Raw genomic sequence first — 17,155 nt, 5'->3', positions numbered from 1 at the left:
TTATAGGAATCGCGATGAGGCTATCTTTCTCTATCAAAGAGTGTCAGGCCCCTGGCTCTCGTAGACTTCCTTGACATTAGGTAAACAAATATTTATTTTGGTTTCAACAATCAGCTGCAAAAAATTTGCTGCAATACCTAGTAGCCGTAGTAGCAAATTAAAGGCTGTGTAAATTAAAGAAAATCCTATACGCACCGTTTACCTATAGACTAACAATCGTGTAGGTACGTAAATTTGCAACCGTGCGGGGTTGTACCAGAAATAGATTTCTCTAAAGGGATGAGAATTCAATCGCAATTAACAGTACTAATGAAGGGCTTCGTAGGCGTTAGTATAATTAAGTGAACATCTTCGTTTAGTAGACAAAACGACAAATGTTACAGTAAAACTCAAGTCACTTAGACCCTTTTTTACAAATCCGAGGATCCCTTAATAAGAGCATTCTAACATAGCACCCACTGTTCGCCCACAGCGTTCTAGGAAACACTAACTACCTACTCGTAGCAAGCGATTGTGTCATCCATGCTAAAATGGACTTTATGTGGCTAGAACTTATGTTTTGTTTTAAAGCAATATTAATATAAGTGACGTGCCTCGGTTCTTTTATTTTTATGTAGCTACGAATCTACGTCTAGAATATTTATAGATATTAACGAGTAGGATGCATTGCTCATATAAATATTTTAAAAATGTATCATCAAGATATATATAATGATACAAAACTGAATAGAACAGAGGAAAACACGTCAATTGTTTCACTTTTTGGTAACATCTATAGCTATCAGGCAACAGTTAAGCCGCAAATCAATATTATTTCGGTATTTAAGTACAATTATAATAAACTTTTATTTTTATTACAAATATCTGACGCAGCGGGAAATTACTGATTGCGCTTTTCACTTATCGCTATAAATTACACTTACCTATCAGAACACGACGACTGTTTTATCGACAGTGATAAATTATTAATATACGACCATAATAGACCCGCCAGATTTGAATAAAAAAAAAAAACAATTTCCCTCTGATAAAAGTGAATAATGGCATTCTTGTGCTCTCCATCAAGATACAAATCGTACTTTGCAGTGATTTGCGATACAGCACTGTTGTACAGAAAGATCTTAAGTGAAATTCCAATTGCTTGGAGAACACAAGTGTGTATACCTTAAGGCGACCCTAAAAATTTGTCAAAGTGCTTACATAGGTACCTATCTGATCTTGAATCGTGTTATGTTTTTTTTTCCTTTTCACAGCGAGATTTTCCTAAAATAAGCTTGATTTGGAGCCTTTTAGGCAAAGGATGACTCACGTTAGACCGGGCCGTGTCTGGGCCGGAGCTTCCGGCGCTTACTTTTCTATGACATGACAGGTGATCACGACACATGATGCTTTCCATAGAAAACGAAGCGCCGGAAGCTCCGGCCCGGACACGGCCCGGTCTAACGTGAGTCATCCTTAACTAGTATTATTACATGTACACTATGCCGCTGTGAGTAGGCCAGTGAGCAGGACAAGTAGCAGAAATATCCGAGGATAATGCCAGAGGACAGGTGTATTTTTCTGTGCTAGTCACAGGACTGGCAGCGTCAGGAGCTCAGGAACAGCGAGGAGAGCAATTAATACCTGGGGGCCGATTTTTGAATTTCTTAGCGCTCGATTATTCACTCGAAAATCTGTGGAAAACGGCGAATTGTTATTTTTGAAATACGAGCAATAAACATTGGGAATCTACTGGTATTGGCCACTTGTTTTCAACTATATTAGTAGAATTTAAATGCCTAGTAGTGGAGATATATTGAAGGGAGCCACACGAAATCGAACGCTCGTAATTCTAAAATCGGTCCCCTGATGAATTATTTATTCTTAGAATTATACATTCGGCAGGAGCAGTGATATAAGAAAATGTGAACGGAGTATAACAAATCTACAGTGGATATGAAATCGAATCGAGGCATTTATTTTTTGTCACGCCCGAATAGGTGTCGTTTCGGTGATAATGGAGTGCTGAATTGCTGATAAAATAAATACTTTGACTTTTTTTTCATAAAATGGGTCTCCCCTCCTTGTCACACCAGCGGTGTCATCATGAGGTTCCATTTTTATCGAATGTCACTATGCCTTACATACTTGTTAGAACGTGACAGGCATGGTGACAGGTGATAAAAATGCGACCGTGCTACGGTCGCGGTCACATTTGGCAACTTCCACGCCCCTGGTGTGACTTCACATATTTTGTAAATTTTCATCGAATCAACAATTCGAATAAGTTAAAAAAAAGCAATATTAGACATTTTATGACACGGTAGAAATGATTATTTACGATACAAAAACTAGTTATTAAACTGTACTGCGACAAAACTCAAAACAATTTTCGGTTACAGGTGAAGTTAAAGTGACGCCACAAAGTTTGTGACTCCTTATCCCCCTAGTCACAACATGTCACATTTTCTTGACCCCCCTCCCGCCCCTTAAACGTGTGACGGGTTCATCCCCTACGTTAAAGTGGTTCGTTAGAGAACTTGACTCGTCCAAGCAAAAATCAAAGAGAATACGCGATTACACTGTCTTATCGTGTAGCAGGATGCTTAGTACCTGATTCGTTCTATAGACTCGCGATAGAACTCCAGATATCTTTCTAAAATACATGCTATTGAAGAAATACACGATGTTTATCTGGAAAACATGTATTGAATATATTTTATGGTATACATCCCAAGAAGAAGGGTATGGTATAAGCGGTGGTGGCCGAGTGGATATATGACGTCCAAATCCTGGCTCGTACCAATGAGTTTATCGGAACTTATGTACGGTATATCATTTGATTTTTACCACTTGTTGAAGGAAAACATCGTGAGGAAACCTGCATATATCTGCGAAGAAATTCAAAGGATCCGCATTGGGCTGGCGTGAGGAGCGTATAGCCCAAGGTATGTATTAAGTAGCCATGTTATGTGTTTGATATAATTCTTCATTTACAAGTAAACCTAGCAATCCAATCCCATAGTGTAAATTTAATTCGATAGCATGACGTGACGTACCGTAAAATGGGGTGAGTAGGAGCAAAACTGACATTCAAACCTCGATAACATTTATTTTGGGGAGTTCCATTTCATAACTGACGATAAACGGGAAAAACCACCTCACCCCGTAGTCCTTCGTAATTGGGGTGAGATGGGTTTTCATACAAAGGTGATTTTGGAAGATTGTTGGATCTTTTTTTTATGAGTATTACATTTTAAATTGGAATACATTATTTTCCTTACCCATTTTAAAACCCATCTCACCCCCCTTTCAAACCTTCTCTCCCCATTCATAACCCAGCTCTCCCCGCGAACCCTACTCAGCCCATTTTACGGTACGCGTTTGCGTTAGGTCTCCTTTTGTATGGGATTTTGAGTTTCCAAAACGTCCCGCTTGGCGCGCTATTTAAAATCCCATACAAAAAATGAGACAACGCAAACGCGTACCTACTGACGTCATGCTTCCTAATGAAATTTACACTAGGGGTTCAGAATAAGGCATTCGTAAAAGTAGTTTTTAGGAGTAACTTGACTTGCTAAAGATAAGAAAAACGGGGTTAAATTATATTGAACATATTTGTACTGTAGTAACTGATAAGTAAACTCCATAAAAACCTATAAATGTGTATTTGTGGTGCATACAATGTGTGTGATTGTAGGTACTAACTTCAAATAACAATTTCATTGAATTGGAAATATAAACAACTTCTGCTCGCGACTTCGTCTGTGTGGAATCATACCTATATGTATACTTACCTTTAAACGAACAATTAATTCTTATATATATATATTTCGGGGATCTCGGAAACGACTAATGATTTCGATGAAATTTGCTATATGGGGATTTTCGGGGGCGAAAAATCTACAGCTAGGTCTTATCTCTGGTAAAATGCGCACTTTTGTGCTTTTATATGTTCGCCGAGCGAAGCTCGGTGTCCCAGATTTTAGTTATAATTGATAAAAACGTCCTCTTGACTGATATTAGAATAGAAAATCAAATTGCTTTATTTATCAGAGTTGTTTGAAATTTGAATGAAAGTAATCATAAAATCGATATTGATATTATAACTATGCAATAATAATCTTTATAATTTTATTTATTTATTTTTGTTTTCTCTAATAAATTGTACATTTATAGAAATAAAACACCCTAAATAAGTCTGAAAAATATAGTTATCTTTATAATAGTGTACCTACGTTTTATTATGAATAAATCTTAACAAGCTGTTATGCAATAATAACATTTTCAAGGGTAGGTAAGAGTTTTCCTCTAACAAAACAGTTCGTCATTATGTTGATAGAAATTTACTGTTTTTGAAGTACGAGTATATTGATGTGTTGATAAAAGAATTAAAACATGTCGATAACAATAATACACAATATTTTACTATTGTTTGTTTATGTTAAGTTATACAAAATACTTGTAGTTAATGTATTCCATATTGATATATTTGTTAATATATAACTGGCGGTTGGCAGAATATGCTGTTCTATACCAAAAAACAACTACACCAAAATTGTATACACGGTGCCCATGAGGAAAGGGAAAAAATTGAACCACGCATTCCTGGGGTCATAAGGAGTAATAAATGTTATATGGACCAAGGTCGAATTATGCTTTTTTATTTATTTTTTAATTTTCATACATAATAAATACAATAACGTTTGCTTCCCTAGTATATTCTATGAAAAAAAATATAGTATTATGAATAAATAATTATTTTGTGATTAGTAAAGAAGCACCGTAAAAGAACTCATTATTTTTGCCTTTTTTCAAAATAAATACAGAAATGAAAATATGAGCAGAGTTTTAATTCAGAAAGGAAAAGTACAATATCTACCTACAGTTATTATGGTTATGACTGTACGCTTATATAGGTACGTAAAAAGGATACACAAGAAATTGAATGCTTAGAAGATTTTATGTAAATAAACATTTTTACACCAATTGACAGTAATCGTAACAATAATATGCCTAAAGTTATCTTCTGCCTATAAAAGTATGAGAACTATAAAAATATCGTAAACGTCGTATCCTTATAAACTTTCATCCTGGCTTAAACTAGAGCCCACGTATGTTCATATACTGGTACATGTTTGTACTGGCGATGCTATAAAAGCTAGGATCTCGAGTTGTCCCTGACATTGTCCAGGCTGCGTTTGGACCCTTAGGCCCTGATTGTACATTGTCATCATGATGAAAATAGTTGTGCTAGTTGCGTTGGTCCATTTGGTCTGTGCGAATCCCTTGCTGGAAAAAACATCGAATGGGAATCGTCATAAGAGGTTGCTTTGTGAGTATCCTTTTATTTTTTAAATATTTATTTTAAATGAGTAATTAGTCGCTTTGATCGCCCGCTTATGTAATTTATTTATTGAACATTTCTGACCTTTCCGAGGATATACATGTATACGTATGCAGCTCGGAAATAAAAGGAATTCCCGAGACTGATTTTTCCCGAGAATTCCCGGGACCGGGCACTTTCATCCAGTACCGGAACTGGTGAACAAATTCCCGGGAAATCTCAAAATTTTGGGAAATTCAAAAATGTTATATCGATTTATGTCTAATTACGAATTGGATACGAGGCCGAAATTATGTTGTATATCTCTTTTTTTCTAAAAACAATACTTTGTTCAACAAGGTAAAGGTGCATGGGTATTTGAAGACTGGCATAAAAAATCACTAATAAGTTGGCATTTCATGAATGCATCAACTTTTAAACAACGGCGTTGAATGATAAATATTTAATAAAAGTGCCTACTTGTATATGTAATTATATTAATTAAAAAAATAGAAATTGAATTGAATTACTGGACCAGTAAAGACAATTAAAGTATAGAATACCTCTTAAATAAAATAACAATGTTTTGCTGCATTTGAACTGCCACGTATTTATTTACGTTAAGACAAAAGGGGGCCAGGCCACTAGCCGATATCGCCCTTTCATACAAACCAAAGATAGATATAACTCCGTAATAGATGGATACAGTCTAAGGAAAAAACGTGCCTCGAAAATCAAGAAAATTTGATTCTCGTTCAGAGGGCGCTACTAGCTTTGGCCTACTGTCGTATAGATGGCGTTGACGGTTTCGTTTGTTATTTACCAATTTTAACGCATATCAGTGAAAGAACATGGGTCAAAATCATAAAAATAATTAATGCAAATAAAACAAAATCATTTATCTATATTTAAATACATTTTATCGTATTTTATAAATCTTAATTTTTAGTTTTAAAGTGTGTCGACAGATGGCAGTGAATTTACTGGGGTTACAAAATTTACTATGACAGTACCGCTCTAGTATAAGTTACTCTATGATACAAACGTAGTCATTAGTTGCCACTCTGGATATTAATATTATATAAAATATTTTGACACAATTTTATATCTATCAACCATAGCTATACCCCTTCGTTTGTTTTTTTTTCGAATTTATAATTATTGTAAGAGGAGCATTTAAAAAATTGTATGGAATAGGTAGTTTTTAGCTATTAATTCTTATAAAAATCAAAGAATCTAAAAAAAAGTCAACCGGAGGCAGTCCTATGGTAAATTAATTATGTAAATATGTGCCATTTTCAACCAAAAGGGTACTTATTATCGCTTGTCAGTAAGGCGCTATTTCCATTTAGCTTCAATTAGAAATCAACCTTATTAACCAGCGACAATTTGGTACCTTTTGGTTGAAAATGGCACATATTAAGGTAAACGTCCGAGTGCTCGACGCGGTACTAGTATATGGCATGGGCACTATGTCAAAGTGACATGGCTTAAACGAATAAAGAAAAATCCTCTTAGTTAGAATTTAAGCCATGTCACTTTGACATGGAGTGCCCATGACATATACTAGTACCGCGTCGAGCACTCGGACGTTTACATTATGTCCTTTATGAGTAATGGTGTAGGATTAAAAATTCACTATTCATTATCCGCTGTCCATTTGAACGGGGTGTTCAGGTTGTAGTCGAGAGTATACAGGGTGTGAGCATCAACATCTGAGAAGAACATAATCGTTGAGATGATACTCGACAGTTTAGTAAGATTATTAAAAGGCAGACAGTTCTTTATATTGTTTTCAGTTCATGTTGTAGCTTTTAAGTATAATTCAGTAAAGGATAGGTATATTATATAAATAAACTAGTGTACGTTAATGTACTTCACGTTCTTTCCTTTTGACTACAAGCAATAAAACGTGTGTAAAGTTAGACTAAGAAAAGTCTGCAACGAAGTGTTATATTTAAAATAAATTATTTACTTAACACCATGCATGAAATAAAGAGAGAAACGTAGACAGGAGTTATTTTTAGACACAATTTATATTTTAAAACCCGCATAAAACTACAAAGAATACGAGTAGGTAATTGGATTATGACGTCACATGCGGTGTTTCAAATAAATTCCATAGTAGCAAAATCGTTTTGACAGTTCGAAAAAGAAACTGATTTGACTAGTAGTCAAATACCCTATTGGCAGAGGTTAAGTATAAAATTTTGATTTTGATAATTTTAGAGCAGAATTTAGTTTCGCCCTGTGTAATTACACATTTTATCGCACTGCCAGAACACGACAGGACGCGGTGCGGTGCGGTGCGGTGTGGTGCGGTGTATAAAGGATGATTTGCAGCTTTATGCTTGATTTATATTGTTGGTGGTACGAACATGCTGCGAGGATGACTTTGTGTTTGATGAATTGGATAGGTCTATAGGTTCGAGGACGTAATTCAATGAACTTTATGGAATGTTTCAACTTTTTAAGGCCTGTTTTGGATGTTCAAGTTCAAAACCCAAGGTGTCTTCTATTGAGCATTACTGACGATGCTATGTCGGAAAGTTTTCATAATTGCTAAATTTCCACATGGAAGATTTTCGGACTTCGCATATTTTTGTATGCGAATCGAAATTTTCCATTTTCACAATAAAGTGTCATTTATTTCCTGCGAATATTTCCAAGAAGTTTTCCAACATGTTGGAATATTTCCGCAACTTGCACGTGTACGCAAGCATTTACGGGTCAATTTATGAAGAGTGTTTTATTCCACATTTGTATGGCTTTTTGTATTTTTTGTAAAATTGGATTCGTAATGATTGTGTAAGAAGGAATTTTAACAATAAAAATACCGTTCGTTTAACTCGCGCACCGAGGGTTCCGTAAAAACTTTAAATTTTCTCATGTAATTATAATCACGATAGACTTTTTATATTCAGTTTGTTTTGTAATATTCAGTTTGAGCTCTTTCAAATGATATCCCACTCGACCTAGCAACTAGACTTTGAAATTTTGCCCCCTCTTTAAATAGGGCATTTTCCATAATTATTAAAAAAAATATTTAAAAATTACACTTTCAATATGTTTGGGTTAGTATTCTTCATTACTATTCCAAATTTCAAATCAAATAAAATAAGCTAAGTAGTTCTCGAGATATTTAGCTATGTGTGTGACAGACAGACGGACGGACAGAGTCGCACCATAAGGGTTCCTTTTGTACCTTTTTGGTACGGAACCCTAAAAATATAGTGTACAAAGTATCACTGCTTTTTATAGTGTAGTTATATTTATGGACGCTTAAATAAATATCGACATTTGCCACTATACAGCCATTTGTATGGCGCTGTTGACCCTAAAGGATGACTCACGTTAGACCGGGCCGTGTCCGGGCCGGAGCTTCCGGCGATTACTTTTCTATGACATGACAGGTGATCACGTGGTGCTTTCCATAGAAAACGAAGCGCCGGAAGCTCCGGCCCGGACGCGGCCCGGTCTAACGTGAGTCATCCTTAACATGCCGAGCACCAGGACCTTTAAGTAGAGCATTAGATCAGCCAAACCTAGGCACTTACCATTAATTTTGTTTCAGTTTACGACGAACAGGGCAACTTGATCCAAACTTACAACAATCCTCTTCGTGACTTTCCGGAACAAATGGACAAGTTCCCCTTTTTTGGATCGTTTTTCCAACCATTTCATAACTTTATTCGTGTAAGTATTAATATGCCATATAAAATAAATTACTTAGTACCTGCCTAAATTTTCGAATCCAAAAAGCTATGCATTTATGCTGTGCTAGAATTAGAAGCTGTTCAATCTTTATTTTACCTAAAACTTACAAAATATTTTAAATCATCACTACATAGTATAAAACAAAGTCGCTTCCGCTGTCTTGGTGGATGTCCCCTATTATGCTTAGATCTTTAAAACTACGCAACAGATTTTGATGCGTTTTTTTTAAATAGAGTGATTCAAGAGGAAGGTTTATATGTATAATACATCAGCTTTGCACCCGTGCGAAGCCGGGGCGGGTCGCTAGTTAAATACAAGTGCGAAAATGGCGTTAGAATCCCTTTTTAAAACACTCACACGTGCTCTTTACTTTATAGCCAATACAGTACGGCGGTCGTCCGATGACCTACATGATCCCAGTATCAGATGAAGTAATACACCAGATTGCCCAAGACCCGATCATGCAAAACAAGCTGTTGCTCCTGCCGAGAGACCCAGTCGTTGAACAGAATGATCTATGCCTTGGGAAGAGAGCTCAGATTCCTTCGCCGAAGCTATGCAGCGCATTTTTGAACTGCTGGGACGGTTTCGCTTTTGAGCAGGAGTGCCCGAGCGGCTTGCTGTTCTCTAGTGAAGGGTACTGCGACTACCCGCGGAGGGTGGATTGTAATAATAGGAGAATAATTGGTAAATATACCTACTCGGACTAATTCATAATGTTAAGGTGGTTCGATTTTCATACAAAATTCAATCTGCTTTAATTAAGGCACTACACACTATTACTACACAAATATTTGCTCATTTATCTACTTTTGAATATTCGTTTGCGCTAAATTAATAGAAAAACTTTGTTTCATACAGAAATCATACATAAATCAACGTAATTTTTTCATCAATTTTACGTATGTGTGTGTCACAAATGTCGTGTACAAATACGTTGCGTGCGGCGTTGCCACTCTATGACGTTGGCGACGTTGCCTGGCCGACCTGGCAGGATTTGCAGTGCCGTCATGTTTAGTGCATTTTTATTTGACAGTGTTGACACTGACACATAGGGTCATGTATATTGTGTCAATTTGTTGGTATAAATTGAAAATGATAGCAACGTCTAAATCAAGTTACAAAAATCATCGGTGTTCTGGTCCGCGAAAATCCAGAAAAATTCAGACTCAATTGAAGCGGAATTCATGATGGTGAAGTTTCGTAAGGTAGGTACAGTTTCATTCCTTCATTGTACATTGTAATTTTCTCGTGCCGATCTTTTTAGAAAATAATTCTCACTTCTTCCGTAATGGTAGATATAATCAGTGAACAATACCTATATAATGTAATTATTACTGTTTTGGTTGCCGAATAGTCAATGTGTCACTAACTCTAGGTTTTTTTTAGGTATTGTGCAAAATGAAGAGGCATTCTTGGAAATAAAATGTTTTCCTTCATTAGCCAGAAAAAATCAGGACATCCTCACTGCAATAAAGTAAAATAAAACATTTCCTGGGGATGAAAATTATGGAATTTTGTCTATGAATGAAAAACACAATTATTACTAGGTAAGTAAATGATAACTTTATTAGAATCCATATTGTTGCATCATCTTTCTTCCTATAACATTAGAGATTTTGTGCTATCATGATATTATTTTTCTTTCAGGTACAGGGACAACTACGGATAACAAATATGAAAAAATGTTATTTCATTTGTTGTGTGAATCCATCTACACCAACAAGACATCCACTGCTGGACATAGACCTCCCCAGGGATCTCCACAACGACTGGTCTTGCAAGACCGGCCAAAATATCGAGAAATAAATAATATAAATAAACATGATAAATATCCCGTTTTCTATAATAGTTATAATTAGAAGGCCATGCAATGTTGTTACTCACTGTACCTACTTAAATCCAAAAAAAATATATAAAAAAAGTTTTAATTTTATTTTACAATTACTACTTTATTATTAGTACATTACGATACAAGTGCGAAAAGTAGGAAATTGGCAACGAGTGGCGATAAATTGAAACACGACCGAAGGAAGTGATTTAATCGACACGAGTTGCGAATTTTCTCTTTTCCGCACTTGTATCGTAAATAACTATTTCAAACTGCAAGGGTACGATGATAGATCTCAATTCAATATAATTTTGCAACATTTGGCATTATTAGGTTAAAAATTGTATGGAGATGAAATCTATCATCGTACCCTTCCAGTTTGAAAAATACTATAGAGGCTGGGCAGTAAGGGATTGCTTTACTTGTAGAACTATATTTAGCCCTTTAAAAAAAACTGATACCTAACACTTACAAACCTGGACTTCCTTGGGCTAGTGCTACTAAGAATCGTCAGTATTCTCCATCCTTTCTGAGTTGGAAGAACCCAAAAAGGTGAGATTTGTGAAAGTCAGGTTTTCAATATATGTGGCGTTTTCAACCAAACGGGTACCTACTTATTGTTGTCATATTTCCATAAAGCTTCAAAATGAAATCAACCTAATCGACAACCGACAATGTGGTACCTTTTAGTTCAAAACGTCACATATTTTTATAAAACGTTATAAACTAATTTATTAATAATACTGAATATCTGGGAGAATAAGAAAACATAAGTAAAAACTCAAAAATGCTCGTTTTCCCAGAGATAAGACCTAGCTAGATCGAACCCCTTACAGCAAATTTCATCGAAATCGTTAGAGCCGTTTCCGATATCACTGAAATATATTTCGGTTATATCGGAATCGGACAAGAATTCGAAGAATAAAAGGTATAAGATAATACAAAAAGGACAAAAAAAAGTACCCCTGACGTACCAGTCTCGAACCCAAATCCTCTTGCACGTATTTCCACGAACATACCGCAACGCCATTGCAGCATAGTTACACTGCATGAAATTGTCTACTACAAGCATCACGGAAACACTTTTTGCATGTGTGAGTAATAGTAGGAAATAGCATGACAGAAACACTCTGTCGACTTTAAAAGTGTTTTTTGCACTAATGAAGTATTCAATGTTTATTATAATAGTTCAATATTTATGTAAAGAGTGCGCTAAACATACTTTTAAGTATACAGATACCAACACTATTCCACAAAAAAATAAAACCTGAAAATTTGCGAAAGTGACGCCATCTAGCGGGGTTTAAGCTTTGGGTAACCTAGTCGAACCACCTTAATAGGGTGTTTTATCACATATTTCTACAGAATACGTACTTATGTCAATTATCAACAATATATAACCCGGGGTTAACCGGTTAAACCGTTAACCCAGTGTCAAAGTGTACTGGTAACTATGGTAACCCCAGGTTTAACCGGTTAACCCCGGGTCTATTCTTTGAAATTTAATACAATGTGATCTGTTTTCATAGCTCTTAGAATATTGGTTCATAGTTTACCTAGTAATATAATTTCTTGTCAAAGGTTAGCGACACCTGGTACACACGTAATTGTGTATTGTGTAAGGAAATGAAATTGTGAACTAAGCTTAGCAGGTGTCGTCAACTGTGGAAACCACGTTAAGTAATGAACAGGTTGATTGCGCAACAGAACGCGTGTCAATAACATCTACATTAACTAATCTTTATCTTTTATTATCTGCTATAAAAGATGGCACATTTTCTTATAAATTCAAAGAGTAATTGATTTTACATTACGACTTCGTTTATAAAGTCATTCGACTGTACCATAGATAGATATAACTCCGTAATAGATGGATACAGTCTAAGGAAAAAACGTGCCTCGAAAATCACGAAAGATGGCGCCACTAGGTTTGGCCTACTCTCGTATAGAGGGCGTTGACGGTTTCGTTTGTTATTTATAATTTTATCGCATATTAGTGAAAGAGCATGGGTCAAAATTTTTTATAAATAAAAAATGCAAATAAAAAAACATTTATACATATTTAAATACATTTTAACGTATTTTTATAAATCTTCATTTTTAGTTTTAAAGTATGTCGATAGATGGCAGTGAATTTACAGTGGTTACAAAATTTACTATGACAGTACCGCTATCTTATTATATCCTCTTTGACTGTACTAAAATATTCTGTTTCCAAAACTTAAAAATATTTTCTTCGCTACGAATAACGCTGTATTATACCAAAACCGCTCAATTAATTGTCTACCTTGAAAGGTAATTTAGAATTTAGACCAGCGATCATATTACAAATGGAAATGGCATTATGATGTAAAGGGGTTTTAAACAACCGAAGTACGAAATAGACCTAAATGAGGCTTTGCTAATCATGGCTATTTATAAGAATAATGTGGAATTTACCTTTGAAATTGATAAGCAGAAGCGTCCGCTAATAACATAACTTTAGATTAAAGTCAACATTTACCGTCTTTTGCGAGATCCGAACTCTCGATCTTATATGACACTAAATCGTTAAACCATTTTAATAAATGCAATAACAGGTTATGAATTTGATCTGGATGATCTGTCAATGTCAAAAAAGATGTTCCTGCAGCGGTATCATGGTCACCCTTTTGTCACTTGTCATATCATGCGTCACTTTCGCACTTACGTACTTGTTAGAGCGTGACAGGTTTGGTGACAAATGATAGGCAGCCGTCCATCTTAGCCCCGCTGGTCGAAGAAACGACTTTGGACACTAAATAACAGGTAATATCCATAGCAAATACAGATTATTTAAATTCACAACCTGTTATTACAAACAGAATAATCCTCCTTGTGTTACTTTAGTTTACCCTACTTTTGTCCTACTTTAGATTAAACGAATCTCTCCATGACTTTCTTCTTTATTTACATGTAGTGTAGTGACATCTAGCGTAAAAAATATCACTTTTTAAATTCCTCCTCTGGACGGCTAGAGGTTAAATAAAATAGTCTTCATTACATATTATTAATAACATTGTTCTGGTTTGTTATAGAGCGCCCTGTGCCGGCGCCGATCCGATGCGCGGGCGACTTCAAAGCGTTCCGCAGCGAGTGGAGCTGCGGTGAATTCTTCGTCTGCGTCAACCGTTTGCCCGTGCGCTTCCAGTGCCCGAACGACCTAGTATTTAATATGGTAAGCTATCATTATGACGTAACGATTACTAACGACAAGGAGACTGCGAGGAGCATGTCTTCAATATCATCACATTAGCTGACCCAAGGACCGAGCCTTCAACACACAGGTCAAGCCATACGTACTGATATCTCAATAATTTTAGTAATCTAAAGTCGTCTGAAACCCTCCAATACAAAAATATCCCTGTTAGGTATGGCCCCTCTAACCAAAACTCAGCTGCTTGGTATTTCCAAAATTCATACAGTTTATATCTGGTATATGGGTCAAACTTCTTTCCGTTGTTGTCTGTCTCCAAAAAACTTTTATCAATTTTGAATGTATGAGGAAAAGCCGTGTTTTTAATCTTCTCATTTTAAACATTAATTAGATATTATCATAACACAGTGGCAAAAACCAAACGAAAAAAACGTTGCCCTTATTTCACGTTCCTTTTGTAAATGTCCATCTCATATTTCTAGGAGCTGGGTATCTGCGACTACCCGGCGCGCGTGAACTGCTCTGCATCAGTGAACTTGTCCGGAGCCGCTGAGATCCAAGCTCCTGTTGCAGGAGGTACCGCTTCCACGGACGGCAAGACTGTACTCATGAAGAGTTCCATCTACAACACTCAGAGTGAGCATCTAATGAGTTATGACGCTAACTCCAAGCTTTAAAACCTAGAAAAGAAACCATATAAATACAAGTAATATCAAATGCTAGCGTTGGCTTATAAAAATAGGTCTTATATGTTATATCTTACGATTATATCAAGGTAACGAACCTTGATATAATCGCAATGCAGCCTCAAGATTATAGATTGAAGACCGTCAAACATGGACGGATCGATTAAATTTTGAAAAAGCATTACATTTGTACTTCAGTCAGGATTGTCAATAACGTCTACAACTCATATACCTAGAACGTACCATTTTGTTTTTACTCCATTGCCTACCCGGTGCTTAAGGAATAAGAGTAGCAATGATCTATGACTTGACTTTTGCAATAGCGTAGTGCTAGGAGTTGTTTAGAAAGTTCTAGATTATATGGCAATGCAGTTTTTGAACCCATCGAGAAAGCGTAGACTAGGTGTTTACGCTTCGGTGAATTATGGTCAATATTGAAAAAGAGACAGATCTAAAGTTACTTATCGTTTTTCATTTGGCAGATATATTATGTTTGAGAACGTTGAGCTGATTTATATTATTATGATTACTATGGATATTAAAGGAATGAACGGTGCTTAGAAATAACTGCGAGTCGTACGTATAGTCCGCTCCTATTGATGCTGGCTATACAGTCAATACACTACTACTATAAAATGTGTGGCCTGTAATAGGAGCAAAAAATTGAACAGTAGGCTGTACTCCTCATACCGACCAACATTTGTTCAGCGACTTTTAAAAATAACTTGTGTTTTGATTTTTAATACAGTTTAAAGTTTTTTCCAAGACGTTTTCCAAGAAGGTGTGACAGGCAACGTCAATCACAATGATAATAACGATTATGATTATGATTTATTTTATATTGACGACCTGTCTGGCCTAGTGGGTACTGTGGGTAGTGTAGTGACTGACCCTGCCTATGAAGCCAATGGTCCCGGGTTCAAACCCTGGTAAGGGCATTTATTTGTGTGATGGTGATGAGCACAGATATTTGCTCCTGAGTCATGGGTGTTTTCTATGTATTTGAGTATTTATAAATATTTGTATATTATATATATCGTTGTCTAAGTACCCACAACACAAGTTACACAAGCCTAATTGAACTTACTGTGGGACTTAGTTAATTCGTCTTTATGAATTTGAATGCATTCATAATTTCTCCATGGAATTCCGTAGCTGCGCTATTTAGTTCTTAATTCCGTACTTTTTCATTTGTATCTGTAAATGTATTATTAATATAATTATTATACTGTATGTTTTCTTAGTATCCTTCGTGATTAGTTCCATCCATATGCTTCTTGTTTAATACGTGTGGCGTTTAATACGAAAGGAGGCCAGGGGCTTAGCACGGTAGCATTTTTATCGCCTGTCACCAAGCCTGTCACGTTCTTACAAGTATGTAAGTATGGATGGTATAGAAAGGATCGCAATCTCTTATGGCAGAATTGTTGTAAAAGTGACCGCGTTAAGCTTTAAATAATAGTTCCTAATCTCTCCGGCGGCGCTAGTTAGGCTCTGGGACATGAGTATAACATGAACCATATAAGGCAACAAATAACCCGACCAAATTACGTAGGTTGTTTTTGGTAGTATTTCGGTGTATGGTGGCGCCGCCTAATTACTGTTTTTTGATGGACACTTTTCATACATAGAGATTTGTCTCCTTTATACAGTCTCCATGTATGTAAGTGCGAAAGTGACAGTCATAGTCACAGGTGACGATATAGGCAGATTTTTTAAAGTTTTTATTATTCCGTGGGTACCCAAAGGGTAAAAACGGGACCCTATTACTGACTAATACTCCACTCTCCGTCTGTCTGTCTGTCACCATCAGGCTTTATCTCATGACCCGTGATAGCTAGACAGTTAAAATTTTCACAGATAATGTATTTTTGTTGCCGCTATAACAACAAATACTAAAAAGTACGAAACCCTTGGTAAACGAGTCCGACTCGCACTTGTCCGGTTTTTTTATTGTATTATAACTGTTCCAGGCTGGTCGTCTCACTCGCACGTTGCGTTGTCGCGCCAAGACGCCGTCCGCCAGCTGCAGCTCGGTCGCATCGCAAACGTCAACACAGCTTAATTAGGCTATCTACATACTTACCCTTACAAAACACCCTTAGCGACTCTGACAAAAAAGATAATTTTTAATGCACTTTAACTTTGTTTGCCCGCCTTGTGCCGCAGCGTGCGTAGCTAAAGGAGGTTCCATACTTTACAAAAACTGTCCTGCACTGCGTGGAACTGCGTCACCTGCGTCTCAGCATAAGCCTTAAGCGTGCTCGCCGTGTTTTGTGGACGATGCGTCAGTGGCATCCCTACTTTATGATAGTGATTTGTGATTCCCATGACGACAACCGGTGCAGCACACTGAGCGACACACTGTGTGTGGGCCGCTGTACAGCTAAAAACTTCGGGTCAATATCTGCATTTAACTGTAGTTTTTATTGCCGTCTTAC

General features: G+C 36.4%; 1 protein-coding gene across 1 annotated transcript; it reads left to right on the top strand.

Moving 5' to 3' along the window:
• The first annotated feature begins 9,432 nt into the window (after positions 1 to 9,432).
• On the top strand, positions 9,433 to 16,779 carry LOC134755019 (probable endochitinase). The gene is made up of 4 exons (XM_063691497.1): positions 9,433 to 9,709; positions 13,910 to 14,049; positions 14,511 to 14,664; positions 16,688 to 16,779. Exons 1-4 carry the CDS (start codon positions 9,433 to 9,435, stop codon positions 16,777 to 16,779), a joined length of 663 nt encoding a protein of 220 aa, XP_063547567.1.
• The last annotated feature ends 376 nt before the right edge of the window (positions 16,780 to 17,155 follow it).

The sequence above is a fragment of the Cydia strobilella genome, chromosome Z (assembly GCF_947568885.1).
Source record: "Cydia strobilella chromosome Z, ilCydStro3.1, whole genome shotgun sequence".
Lineage (NCBI taxonomy): Eukaryota > Metazoa > Arthropoda > Insecta > Lepidoptera > Tortricidae > Cydia > Cydia strobilella.
The sequence above is the reverse complement of the archived record's forward strand: the minus strand, read 5'-3'. Positions and strand labels throughout refer to the sequence as shown.